General features: G+C 44.4%; 1 protein-coding gene across 1 annotated transcript; it reads right to left on the reverse strand.

Moving 5' to 3' along the window:
* On the reverse strand, positions 1-27098 carry LOC103175713 (heparan sulfate glucosamine 3-O-sulfotransferase 3B1-like). Its single transcript, XM_042342571.1, has 3 exons — positions 26473-27098; positions 26111-26442; positions 1-2694 (listed from the first exon to the last, which is right to left on the reverse strand). The coding sequence occupies exons 1-3, from the start codon at positions 26779-26781 to the stop codon at positions 2076-2078; spliced, it is 1260 nt and encodes a 419-aa protein (XP_042198505.1). The 5' UTR covers positions 26782-27098; the 3' UTR covers positions 1-2075.

Below are 27098 nucleotides of genomic sequence, written 5' to 3' on the forward strand. Positions count from 1 at the left end.
TTTGGTAAAATATATTTTATTCATTTCTGCATAACAAGAAACAGCAAGAAGTTTTATCCAATTTCCTAGAAAGATTCATTTTTATCTGTAAAATTATTTTTTGTTGTACATACCACAAAATACTTGATTTACATTTTTATTTTACACGTTAACTATTCTAAAAGTACAATATTATCAGATGAAAGTTGCTAATATCAGTACTTTTGAATGCAGTCTGAATTAAACTCAGCCATACACAGTTATCACAGATTGTTAGCTAACCACGGTTTTGAGATATAAATGGATTTTTTGGATAATAAATAATAATAATCCTTGCATTTGATATAGCGTCTTATCACGTCTTCGAGACGTCTCAAAGCGCTTCACAGAATGTACTGGAAAGTGAAATGACTAAATTTTGTGGGCAAAACCCGGCAGCCGATTGCGCACAGCAGCGTCCCACAAACAGTCGTGGATTGAAGTGACCACATTATTATTATCATTTTATTATTTTGTGTGATTAATTCTGAGAACAGTCACTTACAATTTACATTGGATGACAATGGATTGGTGATGCAGCCCCACTGCTCAGGTAGACAATGTGTAAAGCATTTCATTGCAAAGCTGCCTAAGGAAGCACTTTGCTACTGTGCTTATCAGATGTTTGACAGCCATGTTCCAGAGAACGTCAGTTTTAACACTTCATTTGCAAGGTTGTTGACCACACGGCGTTCTGCTTTCTTCAAAGAAAGAAATGCCTGAACGCACGCGTTAAAGCAGATAGGCTACACAGTGAGAGAGTTTTAACAAAAATTGTGCTTCGTTCGTGAACAATAAATCTACCTAGCTTCACTAGATTGGTGCCATTACAGCTGAGACAACTGAAAGGGTGGATTGAATTAGCTGCCCTTTGGATGAGCAGGGCAGTGATTTGAACTAACGCAACAGGACCGTGGGGTTGGGATTAGCATGGTTCATGTGTTGGGCACAGTCTACAGCAATAACAGAATGACCACTTGGCAAGGATTGAGCAATAATAATCTTTGCATTTGATATAACGTTTTAACATGTCATGGGAGCATCTCAAAGCACTTTACAGGATTTACTGTGAGGTGTGTTGACTGTATGTAGCTATGCTCTAAAGGAATAAAGCCTCTCCCTGGACTGAAACAGCACTGCAATGTCCAGAAGCAGTCAATGACAGGGTGGACAGCTCAACAGTGAAGGCGCTTTCTAGGTAGTCTTGCCCCCCATTGGTGACTGAAAGCACCTTGCTGCAGAGATGTGGGGATTCAAGGGCTGAGAGGAGTCACAGATCGAACTGATCGTCACCCATGATGGGAATGTACAATTACATTAGAGTGGGCGAGGAGAGATTATCAATGCATGTATCCAATACCAAGTGCAGTTCTGTATTTCTCAGTGAGTTCAACAAAACCAAAGAGCATCAGCTTATCAATGCAGTTCAGCTACAAATAGAACTTCCATCTTTGTGATCTTGAATGGCGCAGAGAATCCAAGGGAGGTTTCAGGCACTGGACCAGGATTCTAATCCCCTTACCAGTCTGGGACCTCCTGACTATTGGTTTAAAAAAGCCAGCAAGTGGGTGGATTTTTTTTCCCCCCCAATGTTGTGGAGATTCAGACGGTTGGTTCTATCCTTAACAGAGATGTGCAATTTGTGTTTTGACTGAGTGATTGAGCTTGCACATTCCTGGTGTGAATTTTGGACCGTATTATTTTGTTTCAAACCCACACAGCCAGGCGAAAAGACCAAAGGCCCCGCTTACACACCCAACAAACGCTGAATACCCGTAACAAAAAAAATTGTGCTTTTGGATATTAATTCTTAATAGGATGTGTGACAGCATCATCAATGAGCAAATATAACTAATCATTGAGGAATGTTAGAAGACAATTTCACGGCTGATCTATATACAGTGTACAATGTGGTTAGGCAGCTTAGTGAATTAATTGCTTAAGAATTAAAAATAAATTATTATAAAATAGATTTCTGTACAAGTTACATATATATAATATATATAGCGCAATAAATTCACATGTCTTTATAGTAATTACATGAGGTTCCATTCACCTTAGTCCCAGCCAAAGTTCTGACCCGTCATTTGGTAAAATTTCATGTTGAAAGGCCGGTAAAAGTCTCTGAGCCTCTGAACCACCTCGGGGTCAATGTTGGGATGGGTTCTGCCTTTTGTTTTGCCCAGGCAGTGGGGTTTGCTGCTGCCCTCTGGCTTCTTCAAGCAGGGGAAGCCCTTGGTCTGATTAAAGTAGAAATGTTTGTCTGTGATGATTCTCTTCAGCCCCAGGAAGTCCTGCACCTTGCCCAGCTCTCCGGCTGGGTCGCTGATGAGCCTCTCCCCGCTCACAAACAAGATCTGCCGCATGGGGAAGTACTGCAGCCAATTCTCCAGGTGCTTGGCATAGATGCCAATCTGGATGGCGCTCCACGAGGTGTCAATCAGGCCTGTAGTCCTGTTTTTGAAGGTCAAGCTCTCAAAGCTGGGGATATCGGGCTTTTTGGAGAGAGTCTGAGTGTAATCGGAGATAGCACGAGTCACAGGGTCACGGACCACCACAATCAGCTTGGCGTCCTTGGACATTGCGTGGATACGAGGAGGCGTCTCCTTGGTCACGTAGTAACTGGGCGTTTTCTCCATGGTGACTTGTCCATCCAGAGTTTTCGGCATCAAGTCTCTAAGGGGGGGAAAGAGAAAAATGCTTGAGTGGAAAAACATACTTGAATAAATATCACAGAGATTTGGGGCAAAGAAGACTCTTCGACCCATTCGATCGTGTCCCTCAAGAATACCCACACTACCATCTTTCTATTACATTAAGTCGTTCCTTAAATAGCCTCAGTGCCCCCATCTTGGAAACCCATTCCAGCTGTTCGCCACATTCTACAAGAATATCCTTGCCCACCTCCCCTCACACCCTATCCCCATCTCCTATCTATTAACACATGTCCTTTTGCTCTGCAGCTTCTGTGTATTTCTTGAAAAGCCTACGACGTACATGACTGATAACAGGTTTGTTGACCTGAAAAACTGATCATCGTCATTTGTTCGTGTCATAACATGGAGCAAAGTGGGAAGTCATTCAGTGAGTAAAGATGGGATTTCTGCTCAGGTTTGCATGTGCAAGAGGGATGCATGCTCCTCTGTATTCTACACTTGCGAGCCACCAAATGGAATTAACCTCTGAGCACGCCTTCAAAATACTAAAGTCAAAGAGCATTTCAGCTGCACCCAGATCACCATTGGTACCATGCAAGTCAACAGGTCAGCAGAACACCATCTGTTTCAAATATCATAGTTACATAAATAATCCTTGCATCCCAGCTCCTCGGACAAGTTTCACAGGGAATTGTTAGTGAGAACAGTGACTATCGGCAGTCAAATTTAGCAGCTATTTTGCTTATAGCAAGACCCAACAAGCAGCTATGTTAGTGTCAGACCAACTTGCCTGGAGGATTGTTGGTTAGGATAAAAGGAGAGAAAATTCCCTTCTCTTTTCCAGCAACGACCCCATGAACAGGTTTAGCATCTCTGACAAATGCTCACTACAGTTGAAGAGTTTTGATGGCAGGTGAACAAAATAGAAAAAGAATAAAGGGTTAACTTAATGTCACCAGCACAAGTGTGTGAATGTGCCAATTGCCTTTTCCAGAGCCGAGTACAACGGCCTTGGTTGGTACTTGTACAATGGACTACACAGCCCTTCGGTGTCAGGGCATTTTAAATGGAAATGGCACAGCACAAGCCAGCGTGAAATAAAACTTCTTCGAACCAATCTCTGACCACTTGACAGCCATGGGATTCTAATAAAGAAACTGCTGATAATTTTGGCCAGTTAAAGCTCACTTTTTAATGGAAATAAATAAGGTCTGATCATACACGCCATAGTGTTGGAACCCACATGTCCACAAGCGCAGACAGTTGCCAAGTGATTTTCACGAGCATAAGAAAGGAGAGCTATTTTTAAGGCGAGAGCCATAAAGTGGCGTGAAAATAAATTATGGATTCTCCTTTATGGGTCTGGTACACAGTCTCCACTGAAACATTGGCCCATGCAATCCACAAGACTGTAAACTGGTGTTAGTGAACTCAGCGATGAATGGAATGTCATGGCAACTGAATGTCAAACCCTTGGCTGGATTTTTAATACATTATTGTCTGGAGTCATTGCTCAAAGTCCTTCAGTAATATTGTACTGACTTCATCTCTCTCACTGAAATAGCTTACTCTGTGCTGGAGGTCCATTCCTCAGGCATAATACTTCATCCGAGAAGCCATTCTTTCAAGTCCGAGACTAGGCAGTGAATGTCCCAGAGATACCACCAGCGAATAACACTGCACAATGCACATTTCAGCGCGAGGAGGGGGGGGGGGGGGGGGTGGCCGGATGGGACGGAGTTGGGGTGAGAAGAGGAACAAGAGATAATGATCAACAATCTGAAATTTCACATAGTCTGAGCCATAAGATCACCATTTAGAATCTTCCAAAATTCATAGCTGGGTTTCTAGAAAATGCAATCTTGTTTTCCTCTCCCCAACCAGTCAAGAGTTTCACAAGGAAATGTTGCCATGTCTGGAATGGAACGCTCATTCTCTGCTTGGATGGATGCACCCTGCTTACCAAATTCCAGGCAGTAATAGGCACAAGTTGGCCAAGAGGCATGGCTTGGCACCCCAGAGTATGTGTTGGGATGACGCTGGCGTTTAACCATGTAGCTTGCCATCGAGAGCACCATTTGACACGAGTATAAAAGAATGGCAAATTCGTGCTTGGTGGAGGAATTTGGTGCATTGTACATTTATTGAGTGGTGTAAAATGGAAATTCTAAGCATGCTATTTCTGATTTTGCATCCTAGTCTCCTTTCTTAAAGAAAAAAGAATAGACTTTAAACCAATCACATTACCTCACTTTCTACGTTAATGTGGAAACTGTCCCCCTCTCTTCCTGCTGTTTGTGTCACATGATGATTGAGCAAAAAACGGTTCTAAGCAGGAGACAGAACTATACTTTAACAGTGTAGATTCAAATCTGCATCGGTTGCAACTTTACAGCAGAATTGCAACAAAATGAACAAGTGTATTATTTTGAACAACGACTCGCATTTATTTCCGCTGGTGTTAATACAAATGATGCATTGGAGCTAAACCTGGGGCCGGCATTTGATTGGAGCAGGACGTTAATTCAGCGAGATCTTGCGAAAAGTTGTGAAAGGAAACAATTGAGTTTATCTGGGGTTGTTGGCCAGAGCACCAGGAGAAACCCCTTTTTCTTCTTAAAATTCCAAATCAACAACAACTTGCATTTATACAGATTTATACAGCGCTCTTCACAGGGGTAGCATCCCGGAGCACTTCAAATCAAATCATTATTAAATCTCTGATGGTTCAAGAAATTTGCAATCTGAGGAATAAACAACAACAACTTGCATTTATATAGTGCCCTCCACGCTGGGCGGCGTCTCAGAGCTTATCAATGGCGGAGGGCAAGGCCAAGGCCAAGCCAGAGGGAGGGGGAAAGTGACCATAGGCGCGGTCAAGAAAAAGGTCTTCAGGCGCGACCTGTAGATGGGGAAGGAGGGAACGAGGTGAAGGGGTTGAGGGAGGGAGTTCCAAAATTTCAGGGCATAGTGGCTGAAGGCACGGCCGCCGAAGGTGGAGCAGGGGATTTGGGGGAGGTGGAGGAGGCCGGACACAGTAGAGCGGAAGCAGCGGGTACTGCTGTGGGGAGAGAGGTTAGAGAGATAAGGTGGTACCAAGGAATGGAGAGATTTAAACACTAGAGTGAGGATGTTGAAGTGGATCCGCTCTGTGACAGGGAGCCAGTGGTTTGGCAAGGACTGGAGTAATCGGGGTATGAAGTTTGGTGTGGGTGAGAATGCTGCTGGCGGAGTTTTGAATGAGCTGAATTTTTTGACTAGCGGAGGAGGGGAGACCAGTGAGGAGGGGGTTAGAGTCGTCCAGCTGAGAGGTGACAAAGACACGGACAAGGATTTCAGCAGCTTTTGGGGTGAGGTATTGTCGGAGACGGGCAATGTGGCGGAGGTGGAAGAAAGCGGTGCTGGTCAGGGACTGGGTGTGGGGGAGGAAGCATAATTGGGGTTCGAACCTGAATAAAATAAATTCAAAACTTGATATAAAAATCAGCAAACACTTCAGATGCCCGGAATTCTATCTCGTCTTAATTTGGAAGCTGGTTCTCTTCAAGAATGTAGAAAAATGACTTCAGGATTAACAAGAATTTGCAGATGTGCAGCACTTTTCACACGGGAGTCTCGAGTGCTACAGAGGGATGGAGGGGAAACCCAAGCAGGGTGAGAGATTGGGGAGGAGATGGCAGTGGCTGAAAGGCATAGCAGTCAAAGCAGGAGACATGGATTTGAGGGAGGGAGTTCAGTGGAGGGATTCAGGGAGAAAGTTCCTGACAGAAAATGCAAAGTAGGTGAAAGTTCTCCCGTCCATTGGTAGGGCAGAGAGGGCGGAGGATGTGGAGCAGGCCAGAGTGGACTTAAGCCTGAATCAAAGGTTTTTCTTCCATTGTGCATCATTTTAAACTTTAAGACCAAGTGGCCTTACAAGGTAAGAAAGCATTTGATGTAGTACCTTATCACTGGTCGTTGAGACGTCTCAAAGCACTTGAAAAGATTTTACTGTGAAGTGTGTAATTGTAGAAGATGGAAGTTTGGGCCACTGGATCTTTATAAGTGGAGCGAAGGAAGAGAGGGTGACAAGCTATCAATAGAAGGTGGTCATTTCATAATCCAGTCCCTAGGCTAGAACCATTTATTGGTCTTGGTGTCAGCAAAAAGGGGTCTTGACTGATCTGCTAACAATCTGGAAAATAATTCACTGACTATTGAGAGAGGGAGCCTTTCCAAAAAGGTTTCATTCAACCGTGACAAATGCTCTGTCACAAGAGGCTTCCAAGTGCCTATACCCAACAAGTGTGGTGGGCACATCCCCAGAAGCTTCCTCACACTCGGTGAATACCAACATGTCAGTGCAAAAGATGCCGAGCCTGATACACAGAGGGGCTATGAGAGACTGACACACAGCAGTCTCTCATAGCCTCGATTCTTCAATCGGACACTTGATAAAAATCGCTCTTATCAGAAGAAAAGAAACTTGAAACTGGACCAAAATGCTGACATGCGTAAATGTAGCTGAAATCTGTTTGTCTGCGTTTGTTCTGACTGTTTGTGGGACATTGCTGTGAGGAAACTGACTACGTTCGCCTACAGTGTATGCAATCCCTGCACTTTACAGTCGACCCTGTGAAGCGTATTGAGGCGTCCTCCCGACATAACGGCGCTATATCAAATGCAATTATTTATGAAATCCACACAAGATAATATCTTGCTTAGATCAATGAACCAGAGATCAAGACTTTTCTTTGTATAGTATTATCCACCTCATTCAGCACAAACCAAACCTGAAGTTTACACAAAGGTCACTTAGTAGACGGTGACATTGCATCGACTCCCTTTAGTCTCCCGAGGCCTGAATTTTTACTAGTTTTTAGCCCATAAGGATCATTTTATTTTAAAACTTAAGACTATGCAGAATGGTGGATAATTCTTGAATTAGGTCTCGAGCTGGAAGGCAGTTTTCCATAGTTCTTCAAAGGAAACGGGCTTGCAGATTTTTAAGCATTTCTGCTTAATTACGCTTTGCTGAATTAATGAAGCCATCAGCAATATGGCAACAATATGGACAAAGGAGCGATTAACAGAGAGGGAAATCAGCAGTAAATCCCACATGTAACCCACTGTCCAGATGCAGCATCTGCCAGCATCTACTTTGATCAGAAGAGTATAGAGAAACCTTTGCTTCATTTGATCTCTCGCACCTTTCCAGAATCCTTACACTATCATCCTCCCACTACAGACAGCACTTTCTCATTTATAAACCACATCAGTTTACTACACCAGCATGCAAACACTGTACTATAAGCAAAGAAAAGGACTGAGATGTATTAAAGCTATGGGGGAATGTACTATTATTCAGCACTTGCTGCATGGATGCTGGGATGAAGTTGCCTCTCAGAAGCATTCTCATCCCATCTCTCTCTCGCGCTCTCTCTCTCTCCGTGTGTGTATAAAGCAAGACAGGCTCAGGCATGCCAAGAAAGGAAGACAGCCAACATATGAAGTGGATCTGCCAAACGCAGATCGGTGCAGACCTATACCTGTCCAAACAGTTTTGACAAAAGAGAGGGTCCTGTAGATCAACGTTTTGCCAATCACTTAACTGAGTTTCCAACCAGAAGTCTCGATCACTGCTAGATAAAAGGGAGACAGCATAAGATTTCCGACAATATCAACAATATCTTTCATTCAGCGAGCCTCGGATCCACTTTCAAGCCTTGTTGCCCCCTCTCCCCCCACCCCCCCCCTTTACTTTTCAACCCCAGCACCCAAAGTTGAAAGGGCTGTAGCAGGAAGTGAGCACCACACCTGCGTCACTGACCATCACAAGGTAGACACCTCATGCTACATTTTAAAGATCTACACTTTAAAAGGAAGCCACACTGCTTTGAAGACTTGCCCTGACTAACCAAGCATCAAAGGACAGATGCACCTTACGATACGTCAAAAGATCCATTTAAATAAACAAAACAATTGTCTCTAGTCCCGGGTCTTTCTCTGAGTGCAGCCATGCCATTAGAGCTTTTATCTTCTTAACACCGTTTTGATCTGCTAGTATTTTTTTTGGATGTGAAAACGTTTGAACAAGGAGAAGCCAAACCAGTTAGTTTGAGTTGCTAACCATGCTCTGATGCCTCGTAATTAACGTAACCGAGTGACACTGAACACAAATGATCACTGCACAATCGGGATGTGTGTTTAGAAGGCACGAGGTAGGTGGTGGGTCTGACATTGAAAAGTGATGAAGTTTGCAATCTTGATTTACTCAGTCATACAAATGGGATCTGCCGTTTGATCAGATATCCATCAAGTCCCTGCGTTCACACAGCCTGCAAAACATCTGGCATTTCCTTACCATTGTGCAAGCGCTCCAGAACGCTCCCCGATGCCTCCTGGACGCTACTCCGCATGAAGGGCGCTATATAAATGCAAACTGTTGTTGTTCATCACTCCTCTTGATCCTGAGCCAGAACATTAAGGTCAGGGGCCTCCTGAAAATTTATTCCCGGGCAACTCTTAAAATTAGCAAAGCTTCGCAAAAATAACTTTTTAGATTTGGAGCAGGATTATCTGGTTGTGAACACACAGGAAAACGGGCCTGTAGAGGCAAAGTTAATTTCCTGCAATTGGCCACACGTCTAATGTTTTTTTCACAAATGGCGTTATTCACTGACTTAAACTTATGATGTGTGCGATTTAATGACTTTACAACAGTACTTTGCCTTGAGGCAACATTATTTAGCAGCTACTCTGCAGTTCCAGAGCCTTTGAAGCTTGTCACACAAAGAACCAATTCCTTTTATTTAGTTTACAGCAAACTTGAATGATTAATTTGCCAATCTCTACAAATGGGATCCTGTCATCTCATGCACCTACACAGCCAGATAGAATCGTGTGGTCACAGACATATGTAGATTGCAATGAAGGGCTGGAATGCACCACCAATAATAATAATACTTGCATTTGATCCAGCGCCTTATCACATTGTCGAGACGTCTCGAAGTGCTTCACAGAATTGACTGTAAAGTCTATTGACTGCACTTGTAATGTAGGCACAAGGTTGACAATCATAGGACTGCTGTGATGAGAGGCTGGGTGAACTTTGGTTATATTCCTCATAGTTGAGATGGGATCAGGAGTGATCGGAATGAGATGCTTAAAGCAATGAGGGAGTTAACAAGCCGAACATGGAACAACTCTTCCCTCTGGGAGACTGATCGCAAACAAGGGGACACAATAGCCTCACAGCAATGTCCCACAAACAGCTATGAAGTGAGTGACCAATTTTAACTGGAGAACTCTTGACCAGGGCACCAGGACGAACTCCCTTCTGTGTTGGGATAGTGCTGTGGGATCTTTAACATCCACCTGAACAGCGCTCTTTTTAGAAAAGAATCTTACGTTTATCACATCGAATACTTCGGAAATGCCCATTGGAAGGACAGTTACTGGTCTGGGACCAACAAAAGACGGAACCAGCTACAAGGTCAGATTGTGAAATGCGCACATCCTCTTGGGCAAAGCATTAACCCACACGGGGTCTAATTTGCAGTATTTCCTAACAAGAAATGTGCAATTAAAGAATTACAACTGCAGCTGCTGAAGCATATGTAATGTCTAAGAAATAATGATAATTACACATTTCAAGCCTAATCTCCTGAGCGTAAATTGGCTATTGCATTTCGCCCACAAAACACACAGTCACTCCACTTTACAGAGTATGATGTGAAGCGCTTTGAGAAGTCTTGACCACGTGATAAGGCTCTATATCAAATGCAAGGATTATTATTATTATAAAACCAGTAAGATTATTTGTACAGTATAACAGAAGGAAGCAACAACTGAAAATATAAGGTTGGAATACATGCTCTGAAGCTTATAAACTGATTTGCTCAATCTCTCTTTCTGACAGCCTTATTATCAGATTTTGCCACCACTTCTCACCCCAGTTTCGAATGGTTTTAACCTTCAAAACAACTAGATTCTAACATAAATTCAGCTTTCATTATTGCTTGTTTCTTGAAGGCTGTTGCGAAGTAGGTAAAGTCTCCCATGAAACTGGCAGTTTCTGGGCAGTTAATTTACCTCAATGTTTTCAGTCCAAACCACAGGGAATTTGTCCGACGGGCATGTGCTGTGCCAATTCAGCCACGACTATAATCAACACAAACAACCTCAACCTGTGCAGACGAGTTCACCGAAATCCTGAATCATTCTCAGTAATTGTACAGGAGGTGACACACACAGACACCCACACACAGAGTAAGATTATGGGAGGGGAAGTGGTTCCAAACACAGAGAGTATTTCACCCAGCGAGCGAGGTAGTTTGTGCCTGAGCTTTCCTGATTTATTAACAATAATTAAATGCGTTGAGTGTCTGACATCACTGCAGAGTAGGAGATAATCAAAGCAAAGCACTTATGATCACCCCACCATCTAAATGTCCAACTCTGGTTAGGAGGCACAATTGCAGAGTGCACAAGAGGCCTTGCCATCACGCTATGATGGAAAGTATTAACAGCCCATCAAAATGCCTACACTGTTGCCCTGCAGAGGAGCTCATGCTCAATTAAAAATCTCCTTTAGTGCATCATAAACCAGAGAAACCAGCCATTACGCGGCTCGCACAAATAAACAAAGCTACACAACATGCAGTCAATTAGCCTCTTCATTTCCACCTACTTCAACACTGCTCGAAAAGTGTGGAAATCTTATCACATCCATCAAATATCCAAGGTCTGTTTGTTACGATTTCAGTGGCAAATTGTGTGTGTAAATGTATCATCACCCACCCCACCACACACATACACACACACACAGCAATGAAAAGAGAGCAATTGTCAACTGTGCACACATAGACTTGTTGCCCAAGGGACCCGATAGAGAGGAGACATGTTATTATGGGATACTTTAATTTTACAGCTTTCATTAAAATACATCAGTTTCCTGTTGAAAAATAAAGAGCCATTTTATGTTGGATGTAGACTGGTTAGTGAGCGACTGCATGGCTGGAGCCCTAGGAGTTAATGATTGACTGACTCCACTGAAGACGCTTCCTCCACCTAAAACTCGTGTTGTTGCGTGCGAGCTCTAGCAACGAAACAAGGATACGTTGCAGATGTGGGACACTGGGTTCAGATTGCAACTGTATCACAAATCCATGTGTGTAACAACAACGACAACAAATTAAATTTGTTTCGCCCACAAAATATACAATAACAAAATTACATTTGTATAACGTCGTTCACATTGGGAGGATGTCCCAAGGCGCTGGACAGACAGAATTATGGACCCGAGCTGAGTCGGGGTGGGGGAGCTTGGAGGGCTGGGGGAGGGAAGCAGGGGATAGAAAGCATGGTCAAAGAGGAGGGTCTTGACGTGGGTCTTGAAGGTGGTGAGGGAGGGGACGAGATGGAGGGATTATGGGATGGAGTTTCAGAGGGTGGGTGCAGAGTGGCGGAATTCACAGTCAATTTACTTTTTTGCAGTATATTCTGTGAAGCCTTTTGAGACATCTTAAAGACGTTATAAGGCGCTATATTAAATGCAACGATTATAGCACCTTTCGCATCAGGAAGACGTCCCAAGGTGCTAGGCAACACTAATAATTAGGGTCCAGGTGGGACCTGTTCATCTCATTATTAGACACACATGGTGACCATACACAAGAGGGAAATACAGGTCAATACTAAAGGGCAAGGAGAGCAAGCAGAAGAGTGGGATCAGGTTGTTCATTTGGAGAAAAAAACACCAGTGCAGATTGGATAGGCTAAATGGCCTCTTTCTTTGCTGTAACATTTAATTTTTCTGGTCAGCCGGGTGTGTGACACATGCGGAAGCCCACAACTGTGCTTAAGAGTATAGCACCTTTCACTATAGCACCAAGTTGTTGTAGTAAGAGTATCCAAACCAAGTAAGTGTTTCATGCATGCAATTTCCAACACATGGAAATTCTCATGTATTGGAATGCGCACACACTTCCTGGAGGGACGGGTCCTGTTTGTAGCTTTCTAGGTAAACCTCTCCCCTTCTCTCTGTGTGTGATGCTGTTTATTTTTAAAGTCTAACAGGAGTTCAGTTTGTCCAGGCTGTATAACCACTTTCTTTGGTGTTGTTTCAGCTTTACGAATGGGCATTGACACCAGGACTAGAAACAAGCTTCCCAACGACCAAATTAAAATCTACTCATCTGGGTGAAAACAAAAGAGATTTATTGCTGCACGTTGGTTTCACAGATCAACTGGTTTCTTTTGATACAGCTGACTTCAGCTCAGGAGAAAGCAAAACCTTAATAAGGGACCACAAAAAAAAACTATGCATAGAAAGAAGTTTGATGAGGCAGGCTGTTTGAATGACCAGGAACAATAATTGGCAGTACACCAAGTGTGGAAAGTCTTTCTACCGACATGGGGGTTTGACATGCAGTTCCTGTCGGACTGAGTGCCTTTTGTTCCTGGCTTCAGCAGGAGATTCCTATCGGCCTCAACCACGTTTTCCCAAATGTTGTGACCCTATTCAACGGTGGAGGCTGGGGGCAGGCCCACCCCAGTAGCCTCGCCCCTCCCCTCTCTCCATGTCCCCCTTACAATTAGTCTCTGTAATTCAGAATGAAAACAATCCGCTGCTTCTCAGTGCCAGATGAAAAGGAGTTTGTGCAGCAGAAGTAATTGCACGACTGTGAAGAGGCCACTCTGAGCATTGTATCCAGCTAAGGAATTGGAACAGGATAGGCCGGCAAAGGGTGGTCATGTGATCCCAACCGCTACCCCACTGTTTTTATGGTGGGTGGGTAGAGCCGGTTAGGATAATAGTCACAATGAAGACAGGATAGAAAGTAATCTTTTAATGCACAGAGGAAAGTGTTTTATTTATACAACACCAGCCTCTCCATTAACTTCGGACTTAATTACACTCTCGATTGAAAGTGGCCTTCGTGCTCAATATTTCCGAAGGAAACACATTCATTGTGCCTTTGGATCCTGGGAGGCTCGAGTTAAGTAAGAAACGCTAGGGAAAAAAATCGTTATAACCAAGCACAGTTTATGAGATCGCAGGCTCATTAAGAACAAATCCTTCAAAGCTCTGATCAAACTGACTCCAGTTTACAAGCATGTAAATTGCAGTTGACATTTATAAAAAGAGGCAAAATAAGCCCATGATTGAATCCTATTGATTGTATATATCTATATACATACACATACATTTTTAAAAAAAGCATTTTCCCTTATAGCGTGTTTTATACCCCTTAATGTGAGATAGAGAAGGGATAAAGCAAACTTTTATTGAACGGCAAATGAAAGGAACCTGAAATTGAGACCTGTAGCTGTGCATTAGGCAAGATTAACACTTATCGTTTACTATTAAAAGTACTTTCATTTAAAAGAAATCACCTTGGCCGTCATTCTCTTCCAACCACAGTGGGGGCAAATTTTGTTTCAAACTTTCTTTCAAAACCATATAGTTCAACTCAACTTTCCAAACAATTGGAAATTGTAGACTTTACAATGAATATAGTTATAGGATTTGTAAACCAGGGATTCCTGCTCAAAGACCACAGCAGCTGTGTTCCCTCTGTTGCTCACTATCAGTTACCTCTTATCGCTTTTTTGTAGCTTCTTGGCAGCATGACCAGTCAGAGAAACGTAACAGACTAAATACCAATCTCCTTCCAATAAGGCTCCAAAATAGGCTTATTGCAAACCAAGCCAGACGAGTAGGAATGTTTGCATTTCTACCCTGACGTTTCACACCAGGTTTCATTAGATTGGTCCTATGATCCAAGTCACTACCTGGCTTCCAATTCCATAAAACGTGACTGACACTTAATCTGAATCTTTAAGTTCCCAGAAAACAAGTCGCATTATTTAGTCTGTTACGTTTCTCCGACTGGTCATGCTGCCAAGAAGCTAACAAAAGCGATAAGAGGCAGATACATCACAGTTAATCACAATCTTTTATATGGGGGAACTGGGGGGGGGGAGACTGACTGAAGGGAGTGAAGAGTCAGAGAGCTTCACTGGCTGTGCCCTTCAAATGTTTCATTGCAGGTTCTTAAAGATATAAACTTTACTAAGGGAAGCGAGGGGTACCACAACATTAAATGGGGCTGATTTGAAAGGCTGCGTTAAGAGGTTGCGGGGGGGTGAGGAGGTTGGTGATCACTTTGTTCTTTAAACAACAGGATATGAGGCTGACCTGTCCCAGAGTACTTCTGGGCTTTTTGGTCATTAAAAAGAGAACCCAAATGGACGGCTAATGAGATATTCGAGTCAAGAACCTTCAGACCAGAGTACGGTTAGGGTCAAAAACCTCAGTGTCATTGAGCAAAAGTGGCCTTGGTGTGTGTTTGTGACATTGGGAGTTAGGCACAGATAAGCAAAGTGAGATTAAAAATGAAATGGAATTTTCCAACTCCAAAGCATGGTTAGTTTCACGAACAGCATTAATGATAGTGTGTGATAGTTGTAAAATAGGCCATAAATCTGGAGCCCTAGTTTTATTACAACACTATTGGTCTCTCCCTAGCTTACCTACAAAATATAGTCACTGAGCTTTACAGAAAACCTGGGGAGACATTTCTTAATGTTAGACATTATTTATTGCAACAAAGTTTTAAATAACTCAACTCAAATTTGGAGATTAGTTTCTAATGAAAGACTTGAGTTTTGAAAGACTATTGAAAGCCAGTTATATCAAAACGTCCCTGAATATTCACATCACCTTGCACAACAGACCAATATCAACTGTACACATTTCTCTCCATACCCAGTTAATAAGAAGTCAGAGAATTAGAGTAAATTGAAGTTAATAGGATATTATAAATTTGTTTTTGAATCTTAAATTATCTGGTATATTTTTTTACTTGCAATGGTTACTGCGCTAAAAATGAGGAAAATTGATGCATTATTTGCTAACCCACTGAAAGAAAGGGGACTGTACCTAATTAGCACAGTAGGTAGATAAACCTTTACGCCTAACCAGTAGCATCTTCAGTACTGCGTTCACAAAGTGCAGGAGAAATTGTCAGTTGTGGGAAACTAACACTGAGTGAAGTTCCCAGTAACATCTTCACTCTACAAACCCCAGCTTCCTGTTCTCTGGGCGGATAGGGGCTAATGGTGTTAAGCAAATTAAAAACAAAGTTAAAACGAAACAACAGTCACTGATAGAATAATGCCTCACATCTTCAGTTAGAGAGCTTAGTGCTCATCGTTCAGGCTCTCTGGCAAAACGCTGGTCAGCAGTAAAGCAAACCCATTGCCTGCGGAAGGGATTTGGGGAAGTGTAAATCTAGATTGTTCCTCATTAAAAGGGATGCTTCCTTTGCTGCATCAGATCAATAGGTGGCATCAACAGGTTGTTATTAAGACGAGCAATCTGTTGGGTGGAAGCCCCGGTGACAATGATGGGTGCCTGCTGTTGATGTATTAGCCCCTGACATTTTAACCCAATCTGTTGGGACAAGGCGTGACAGAAAGTCCCAGGGAACCAACTCCAGGTAGTTGAGTGGTTGAGTGATGGACAGGTTGTAAAGTGCTGTCTCAGGCACCATTGGCAAAACGTGGATGCATCACCCACTTTAACTGGGGTCATGGGAAAGGTTAGTTCAACTTAATATATGGGGGTAGAGGGGAAAACATTTCCTTACGGTTTTTGAAATGATTCCAACTTTTTCTATAATATTCACTCCTCCCGCAAACAGGGCCGTTTAATGAGACTCTGCTTTGATCTGCCTAATGGTTTTCGAGGACTAAAATAGAGAAATCTGCTCAGAATCTTTGAAACACTACAGCTGTTCTCAACACAAACACATACACAAACAAATAACCCCTCCACATACACACACACACAAACACCTCCCCCCCCCACACACACACTCCTCATATTCTGCAACGTAGAAAAAAATAAAATTTTGCCATAAAACAATTAAAATGTTTTATTTAATGTTATTTATTAATGACCATTTAAACCACTTTCGTTACATTTGGGGGAAACTCTACAAGTCGAAAGTGATCTTTAACGCAACTCCCACCCAGAAGGATGGAGTGGGAGTGGTGGGGAGGAGAAACTTTTTTTTTAACGTGTGAGGTGGGGGCAGGATTGTCAGTGCTTAATGAACAGTTGAGGCAGATTCATTGGGAATGTGTGTGAATGTGGAGCCCCACACTCCCGACCTAAAACAAACAGCGGAGTCACCAACCTTGGCAGCTACTTTACGCAACTGATTACACAGCTCTCTGGCCTCTTGTGTCCCCCTCCCTCCATCTCTGAAGTTTGCAGATAATTCGGCACAGTTTGTAAAATAAAGTGGAGAGATTCACCCCCAGTCTTGTCCAAACTGCTTGCGCCTTGCAACTCCAACCTATGCAAGTACTTGATGTCCCACAAACAGCCACTGTCAAGAGACAAATGACCACCCCCCCTCCCCAACACACACACACACACACACGTCTTTAAGAGTCAAAATGCAATGAGCAGCGAACAAATAAAACAATACATACAGTACTAAAAAAGAAACTCAAAGCCATAAGACGGTTGAGTGTCCAGACTAGTCCTGTAACAGGAGACTGTTGTTGACACAAACTGGTTCACGAAAGGACGAGGTGTGTAACAAGCAGCCAGGTAGTGAGGTTAGTTACCACAGTGTCCAAAACCTGGTCACTCAATCAGCTCCGCTTGTATTTACAAAACACTTTAGCCGATTGTCTCGATGTAATTCCCATTGACAGTGAATGGGAGCGACACACAAAAAAACCTATGCTCTGAACACAGACAGACCCCAAACAAACCTCGACAGTTTCCAACAGAGTCTCTGGATTCAGCGACTCACAAGCAAGAAATATGATCCCACCTCCCTCCCTTTCCCTCGAAAAATGTGCCTGTTTGTGGGGTAGGGGGTCTATGTGTGTGTGTGTGTGTCAGGGGGTAGTGGGGAATATCTATACCAATAAATGTATCACTGAACTGGTAGCTCTGGACATTTTAACATTGAGTCTTAGACTCGTAGAAGACAATTACCATTGGGTACTAACCTCAAGGCACATACATTTGTCAATGACACACACTTCCTACAGATAGATCTGTGTCCTCATCCCAATGTATTTGGGACGCGATGTACTTACTGACCAGACATAGACTGCAAACGGGGCGAATTCAGGGGACTTGATTCATGGCAAATTATAGACCACCACACAAAAACAAATATCCTTCTAGTTGGGAGAAGACAAAAAAAACTCCAAAAAAATCGGTGGGTACAAAAAACACACACACACACGCAGGGAAGGATCCCCATTGACCTGGGATCTGATCTGGAGACCATTAGATTGAATGATTTTCTTGGAATATTTATAGAAAACCTTATGGCCCCATTCCCCCCAACAAGACAAAAAATACATCAAACTTTTTTCCTGTTTTTCCTAACTTTTCTTAAAAAGTCTATTGGCAGGGCTGAGGTCCCGGGGGGGGGGGGGGGGGGGCTGAGTGCAACAGATGAGCAATAACTGGTCTTATTTGTTGTCTTATTTCAGTCTTATTTACTGCTGGGAGTGCGAGAGGATGAGGGCAGCTGATCCTTCTAATTAAAGACCTGGAACTCCAGCTTTTCTCTCTCTTCCACCCCCCACCCGGAGTCCCCCTCTCTTCCCTCACTTTCCTTTCCCCCCTCCTCTCTCTCCGCTTCCCCTTCTCTCTCCCGCGCCCCCTCTGTCTCTCCCCCCCCTCTCTCTTGCTCCTTATGCTAAGTGACAACAACAACCATGTCATATCAATTATCCCCATTCACTCACTCCTACAAATCCTCCACAAACTCTTGAGACAAGTGCACACTGCTTCCTTCCTCGTTGATCTTTCTCATCTCCCCCTTCCCCACCTCCACCCCCCCCCCACTCACACCTCCACCCCCCCCCCCCCCCACTCACACCTCCAACCCTCCCCCCCACACACCAGGGGCAAGAAAGAATTCAGTGCCAAAGCGACTTCTATTCCCAATGCATTGCCTTACTTACATTTGCTCCGGACTTAACTGTAGCTTGAAAAATATTGCTTTAAAAACCAATACAAATGAGTTTCAAGGTAACACGAGGATAACGTGGTTTTTTTTACCAGCCCTGGAAATCATCATAATAAAAAAATAATAATAATTCTTGCATATTTGATACAGAGCCTTTCAAATTCAGACAAAGTTATGGGGGGGGGAATTTCCTTTTTTAAAAAAAACTCATTTATGCGTTTGTTTGTTTGTTTGTTTGTTTGAGTTGGATTTTTAGGAAGATGTTTCAGAGAATGAGTGTCTCCCCCCCCCCCACAAATCCATATTGCAGGGTGGAGTAAAGGGAAACGAACCTACTCGTCGAATGAGAGACACACAATTACACAGAAAGGCACCAAAAACAAATCTTAAACCTCAAAACTCTTACCAATTCACGTTTCTACTTGTCTCAAACACACAAGTCTTCCCCCCACTCCCACCCACTCCCCCCTCTCAAGGGAGAGGCACAGGAATCTGAATCGCTCTGAACAAGACGATGAATTATGGAGCGGATTTTTAATTAAAACGAGCCAATAAAATGTGTAAGAAAATCTTGCGCAGAGGGAGAAGTCTCTTCCTGAGAGGAAACCACGATTGCCTTGAAATGGCAACTGACTGACTCCCTCCCTCCCTCCAGAGAGTGCAACAGCTCAACAGGTGAGGCTGCGGATAAGGGGGTCGAGGAGTTGGAGTTGGTTTTGTTTGAATTTCAGTCGCTTCTTGTTGAGGGTCACCACTTGTGGATGGTGAGATATCATTCTTCAACACCCCCCCCCCCCCTCCCTCAGTAACCCACAAAGCCTGTAACTGTGGCAGAACCTGCACAGATAAATCCACCATCTGTCTGTAAAGCTCACAGGAATCAGAGAACTGCGGCTATTAATCGCCGACTATTTTTACATTGTAAAAGTACCGGAATACAACCCCCCCACCACCCCCACCCCCCCCCCCCCACACACACACACACATACACAGACACACACACACACAGACACCCACACACACCCACACAGACATACCCACACAGACACACACACACACAGACACCCACACAGACATACCCACACAGACACACACACACAGACACACACACACAACCACAGGCGCATTGGCAACAATAAAGCGGCTTTATTAATAATAATAATAATAATAATAGTGACCAACGCTATTCTCAATGTCGCCTTTCAAAACACTCCAATGTTCGGGTCAACTACTTTTTTTTCCCCCTCTTCGAAATTCCCCGCAAACGTTTGGATCCGCGCAAAAAGAAAAAGAAAACGCTTTCAACACCTCCCGCGATAGACACACACCGAGTTCTTGATTGCTGCGTTATCGGGAATTAAAAGTTTTCTGTTATAACAACAATAATCCTGACATCTGATACAGCGCCTGATCAAGTCTTCGAGACGTCTAAATGCGCTTCACGGAATACACTGTAAAGTGAATTGACTGTCTTTTATGGGCGAAAAATATATCATTATATAAAGAAACGAAAATATTATGCACTTTGGTTTATTCACATCCCACCAACTGCTGTTCAGATCGATGGAGTCCTCGTTTAGGGACTCACACACACACAGAGAGATATCAATTTAGTTTAATAATAATGTAATAATAATATAGTAATAATAATTTGGTCACTTAATCCACGACTGTTTGTGGGACGCTGCTGTGCGCTGCCTCGTTTCACTCACAAAATATACAGTCAACTTACTCAACAGTATATCCTGTGAAGCGCTTTGAGACGTCTCGAAGACGTGATGAGGCGCTGCATCAAATGCGAGGATTATGATTATCAGTTACTCGTTCAGGGAAATAAATCAGCGTCGTTTCGGGCCACTTTTCCCCGGAATGAGTGTTGCAACACAGAATTGATGATGATGTTCTTATTTCCGGGGCCACTAAAAAAAACACTTTGTCCTCATTAGCTGCTCTCTCTATTGTAAATTAGCCCAACCGCTAAATGCTGAGTTGCTGCAGTCTGCTGTGGATTAGAATTATCTGAGATCTCAACAAAAGGCAGTCGGGGGGGGGGGGGGGGGGAGGATGCCTGGCAGATGGAGTGTGTTTGTTTCTCTTCCCACCTCCGCCTGGAGCCTTTCACAATGATAACCTGATGTTATCACAACAAACAGCAACAAACAGCGCAAAACACAGCACAAGTCCCAGGACATCCCTCCCCTGCACCTTACCGTGGCGTCCTCACACCCACTGTGTGTGTGTGTGTGTGTGTGGGGGGGGGGGGGGGTAATAATGATCTTTGCATTGATATAGCGCCTTCTCAAGTCGTCGAGACGCCTCAAAGCACTTGACGGGATATTCCCGGATAAAACGTGCGTTCCGTCCACAAATACACAGTCACTACGCTTTACAGCGTATTCTGTGAAGCGCTTTGAGACGTCTCCGCGATGTAATGAGACGCTATATCATGGTTTACTGTTGTTATTGTTTCTATATTGTAAAGTGGGGGCGACTCTGTGTTTTGGAAGCCAAACGCGGCAGCCAATTGCGCACAGCAGTGCCCACAAACACTCGTGGATTGAATGATCATTCATTTGCGTATGTGTGTGGAGGGATTATTACACCCGTCAATCGAAAATACCCAGTGCTGTCTCCCAACTGGCGTGAATAGCCAAATGGGGGGGTTAAACACCGCTCTGTAAGGTGGGATGTGTGAGGGAGAAGGGAATAGTGGGGTCTTGGCAGGACGGGGGGGGGGTTCATAAACAGAGACAAGGACTGCACAAGTCGTTTCCTCGCTGGACCGGCTAATTAATCTATGTGTTTAACGGTGTTTAATCTCGATATAAATCCATTCATAATGTTATATATATATATATACATTATATAGTAGTTTGGGAAAACTTTTTTGAACCGTGTAACAGTAATGGGAGAAGAAGAATCCTCGTGGAAAAGAAAAATAACAATAGGATGTCAATTTAAGGAGTGTGTGTATGTGTATATTCGGTATTTTTGTGTTTTAGAATCGGTGTCAGAACAGTTGTGAGTGGACCGGACAGTTAAATGTGCATTAACTGAACTCGCTTCCCTGCTGAGCGCTGTACTTTGTCGGGAGGTTAGAAAGAGGAAAGCGAAATGAACTCTAAACTTTTGTTTCTAGTTTTATATATTATATATATGTATTATACATACATAAATATGTACATACACACATATATTAGATGTAATTGACGCAGCCCCGCTGCCTCAATTACATCTAATATATGTGTGTATAATAAATATATATAATATATATATTATTTGAAGATCTGTAGCACTTCCAGCACTCTGTCCCTCACAGAGCACACACACAGCACACACGGGGACACGGGGGAGGAGGGGGGAACTGCTTTGCCTTTTGGTCGGGGTTGTTGTTGGGTTTACTTTCCACTCAACTCAAACCAACACAGTGGGCTGTTTACCCCATAACCAGCGTCGAAAAACACAACGCAATAAAATAAATAGATGGATCATTTGAAACATCAGCATGTGGAAAATGTCACATGGTCTCTCTCTCTCTCTCTATATATATATATATACAGTAAAATACGGGACCAGAGTAACTAAACGTAATTGTTCCCAATGTTAATTAATCCTAATTAAGCTCCGCTCCTATACACACCTCACAGTCTGGCTGTGTTCTGTGTAATTATAGCTCGGATGTAGACATTGAGATGGCTTCCCAAGGTGTGAATTACAGAGTTTAATATGAGGGAGGGGGGTGCGGGGGGCAAACTTAGGGTCTGTAGCAAATAAACTCATGCCCGAATTTTAGATTAAATAATGAAGCAGCTAAATCTAACACAGTTGCCTGGTTATCGGTTAGGATTGAACAAGACAAAAGGCAGCAGCGATTTATCAAGTATCTCGTGTCAAATCCTGGATGGGTGCAGACGCCGATTACATTTTATGGCTCAGATTATTTTCCACTCAAGGACAAATATATAAAGTCGTACTACGATTTCCACACACCAACCCCACCCCTAAACACACACACACACACATAAGCGTTTTTCTCACCGGCACGTCCAAAAAAAAAGACATTTATAAAAACGTCGCATTTTTAAAACTACTTTTAAAATTGCAATCCATTGACTAACGTTATTCTGTGAGTCTGTAAGCAGCGATTTATTGATGGCGCAAAAAGCTTCGAACAATTGCAATTTGAAGCTTTCCCTACCACCATCCCACCCCCCACCCCCCCCCCCCCCGGATTTATTCTGGTATCCAACTTCAGAGATCGCTAATATTAGAATAAATCTGGAGATCTCTCATTTCAACCAGAAAAGTATTTTATCCTTTAGAAAGTTCCACATCAAAGTCCTTCTCCGGAGATGTTCAGGAGAGACAGAGACGAGCTGATTTTTGAGTGTTTGTATGTGGAGAATAGGAATAATTCCCCCCCTCCCCATGTACTCTCACCATCGCAAGTTTTCTTATTCTCCAAAGGGAGGAGGGGGGAAAGAATTCAAGCCATTCACCATCAAGTGGAAGGTGATTTACATATATATTTGCTTATGGCTTAATAGGGATTCAGGGCTGTAGTTATTGTTTAAGTTTCAGAATATCCAATCTACCCACAAAAACAAACATGGGGGGGAGGGGGGGGGGGGTCACTCCTACTCTTACAACAACTCGGTTGAGAAGTGAGCAACATTTATTACAAATTATTAATAATCTATTCTGCACCCACTATCCTCTCTCTCGCTGTCTCGCAGCGGCTCCGAACTCACTCATCACAAAAAAAACATGTATTTCAACCCCCCCCCCCCCCCCACACCACCCCCCATACACACACGTTACAAAACCTTCTCTGAAATATTCCTCACGGTCTGTGTGTTTAGTTCTTCCCGATCCTCTAACCGCAGCTGATCGGAGCAGCAGTCGGAGAGGGTTTAACCCCAGATCGCCATCAGAGTTCTTCCCACATGTTTCTGCCCATTTGGCAAAAGATGAATAAGCCGCAAAGGGCAAAATGCGACGTTTCGCTTCGCACAGATTTCGATGTGATGATTATGAAGCTCTACATTCCTTCCCCCGCCACATCCATCCATCCACAATCCTCTGGTTTGGCTACTTCTCTCTCTCTACCCCCCCCCACACCCCCACCCCGACTCTCTCTCTCCCCTCTCCCTCTCTCCCCCATCTCTCTTTCGCGCGCGCTCCCCCCCTCTCTCTTTCTCTCTGCCCCCTCTCTCCCCCCCACCCTCTCTCCCCCACCCCCCTCTGTTTCTCCCCCCACCCTCTCTCTCTCTCCCCCACCCTCTCTGTCTCTCTCCCCCACCCTCTCTCTCTCTCTCTCTCTCTCTCCCCTCCACCCTCTCTGTCTCTCCCCCCCCCCCCTCTCTCCCCCCCCCCCCTCTCCCATCTCTCGGCTGGTCTCTCTCCTGTCGGATGGGAAGAGGTTTGTTAAGCTCAGTGTGTGTGTCACGGTGTGCGTATGTTGCACAAGGGATACAAAAAACAGTGGTGATACTATCACAATATCCGTTAGGTCTTACGGAAATAATTTGTTTTGAATAATACGGTAGTTATCACGATTTGGGGGTAAAATTATATATATATGTAAATATACATACACACACACACATATATATATGACATCCCACAGCCACAACACCCCACACATTAACAAGCAGAATGCTCACGAATTGATTGGGGAAGAGACTTGAATGATAATAAACCGCACTCCCGATGCATTAACTATCACATCTGGTGTGACAGAGAGATTTAACGCGCAAAAAGCCTTCCTTTTACCCGAACTACCCTCCAGATCTACAATCTAAAACTCTTGTCATCTCCCCCCCCCCACCACCTCACCACCCCCCCCCTCATTTACAACCTCCACTGTCATCTCCCCCCCATTTACAAACCAGTCACTGTGCAAAAGTCACCATTTCCCATTGACTCGCAGTAGATGGGAAATTCACACGCCCCGTGTGTAATAAATAAAACACTGAGACTCGCTGTGTAATCGTTATTCTCGGGAGTTAGAATGCGTTTAGTCTGAAAACGGAACCTTCCCCTCGTCTCTTGGGACTTTCCCTGTGTCAGATATTAATTATTATTATTATTATTATTAATTATTATTTGCTTCTCACGACATTCGTTGCCCGCCTCACCAGTTCGCTCGTCTTATTCACCCGACAATTTGCATCATTTAGGCATTAACTTCCAAATATCGCTGAATTGTGCGGGTGAGTGAGTGAGTGAGTGAGTGAGGAGTTGGGGTTAATGCCACTATTTGGTGTCCGACATCACATTGACAAGTCTGGGGTGCGCCGAGGTTTTAAATTAATATACAGGGTCACCAAAAAGTCGTGAAGCTCCCCTATTATCTTAAAAAATATATAATTTGTTTATGCTATCATGACTTTTTGGTCACCCTGTGTATGTGTGTATATATAATATATATATATTCGTGTGTCAAATCCGGATATTATTTGGCTGCTAAGTTGATAGCGAAAAATGATCTGGAGATTTAAAGGCAAAAACAACCTTGTCAAATCATTAAACACCCAAACCCTCGCGTCTCTCTGCACCGCCCGATCCACGAAACACGACAAAAAAATTGGCAAACAAAATTCACCATTCGGATTTATGTGTGAAACAGAAAGAGAGAGAGAACATGAGAGAGGGAGAGAGAGAGAGAGAGGGAGAGAGAGAGAGAGGGAGAGAGACCGCGCTGAGCTCAGCTTTAAAAGGGGACAACCCGTTTAACAGACACAACCACAAACTACTCACTAACACAGAACAAGTATTTGGTGAGAAATCGGGTTACGATCGGGAGTTAATTTTTTTTTGCAATTGAGGAGTTCGTGACTGATATAAAAAGACCTTCCTGAAGAGAGAGAGAGAGAGAGAGACAGACACAGACAGAGAGGGCTCTGGTCAGGGCGACCGACAAGGACTGGAGCAGAGACTTGTCTGTAAATACAACACAAACCATCCACACTCCAATCCTTCTCAAATAAATCAGAATGTATATATATTTTATATATATATATATATATATTGAAAATATATATTTTCGAAAAACAACACAATAAAGCTCACTGGGTTTAGTGTTTATCCAAGTTAGTGCTAACTCTGGTGACTCTGAATATTTAGCAAATGATCCAAGCCCCCACCACCCCACCCCACCCCTCCACCCCCCCACCACCCCCCAAAAAATCTCTGCAACCCAGAAAATCAGAGTCGGGTCAGTATCAGCGACTAAAGCGCTCTGGGACGCTATCCCGTGTGAGGGGCGCCATCTAAATGAAACACAAGTGGTTGATGTGTGTTGTTCTAACGAAACCACAGTTAACAAACACTCTCTGGTCCTGTCCCCCCAACCCCTCCCCTCCCCCCCACACCCCCACACCCCACACCCCCACACACCCGCGTGGATCTCGGATCTCATGCAGTAACACTCACTTGTACCACTCAATGCCTTTGTCGAAATGTCTGTCGAAAAAGTGCGGCTCTGCCCCCACCGCCCTGATGTCGGGATGGACGCGGAGGAACTCCAGCAGAGCTCGGGTCCCCCCCTTCTTCACCCCGATGATGATGGCTTGGGGCAGCTTCTTGGTCCCAAAGCTGCTGTAGTTCAGCTCCGGGGGTCGGGGCGAGTGCCCGCCGGGGGGGGTCGGGCTGCCCTCCGTGAAACCCCCCGCGTTGTTGTTGTGCAACAAGTCTCTGGAAGCCGATCTGGACCCGAGAGCCGCGGAATCCAACGACACCGCCTCCCGCCCCCTCCCCCTCCCCACCGCCGCCACCGCCGCCGCCGCTTCCTCCTCCTCGTCCTCCACCTCACCTGCCGGGACCCGGGGCACAAGTCTGGGTCTCAGAGCCGGGGCTGAGACGAACGGGTCGGGGTCGGAGGCGACCTTGTAGGCGGCGGCGCTGGCGCTGGCGGCGGCGGCGGCGGCGGCGGCTCTCTGCCGGGCTGACCCGTGCACCGGGCCGGGCAGGGAGACGCAAAAGCCGGCGCAGGAGTACAGGATGTAACCCCAAAGGAGCAACATGGTGAAGAGGAGCAGGAGTTTCTTTCGGAGCGAAGCTGTGGCGACGGCTTGTGAGTGGCACCGGCTCAGGCTGCATTCCATGCCGCGCGCGACGGACGCATGGTTAGAGGAACTCCCACCGAACCCCTCACAGAAAGAGCCGCGCGCCCAACCCGACGCTTCCCATAATTTGGGGGACAACCCCTCTCCCTCTCCCTCTCCTCCTCCCTCCCTCCCTCCTCCCTCCCACGCAACCACTGGGATGCTGTCGGTGACTCAGATGGTTGTTGTTGGTCGCATATTTGTCCCAAATCTCTCTCTCTCTCTCTCTCCCTCCTTCCCTCTGCAAATTGGATAGAAACAGCTGCTTCTTTCTCTTCCTCTTTCTTTCTTTCCTCCTCTCTCTCTCCCTCTCCTCC

The sequence above is a fragment of the Callorhinchus milii genome, unplaced genomic scaffold (genome assembly GCF_018977255.1).
Source record: "Callorhinchus milii isolate IMCB2004 unplaced genomic scaffold, IMCB_Cmil_1.0 Scaffold20, whole genome shotgun sequence".
Taxonomy (NCBI): Eukaryota; Metazoa; Chordata; class Chondrichthyes; order Chimaeriformes; family Callorhinchidae; genus Callorhinchus; species Callorhinchus milii.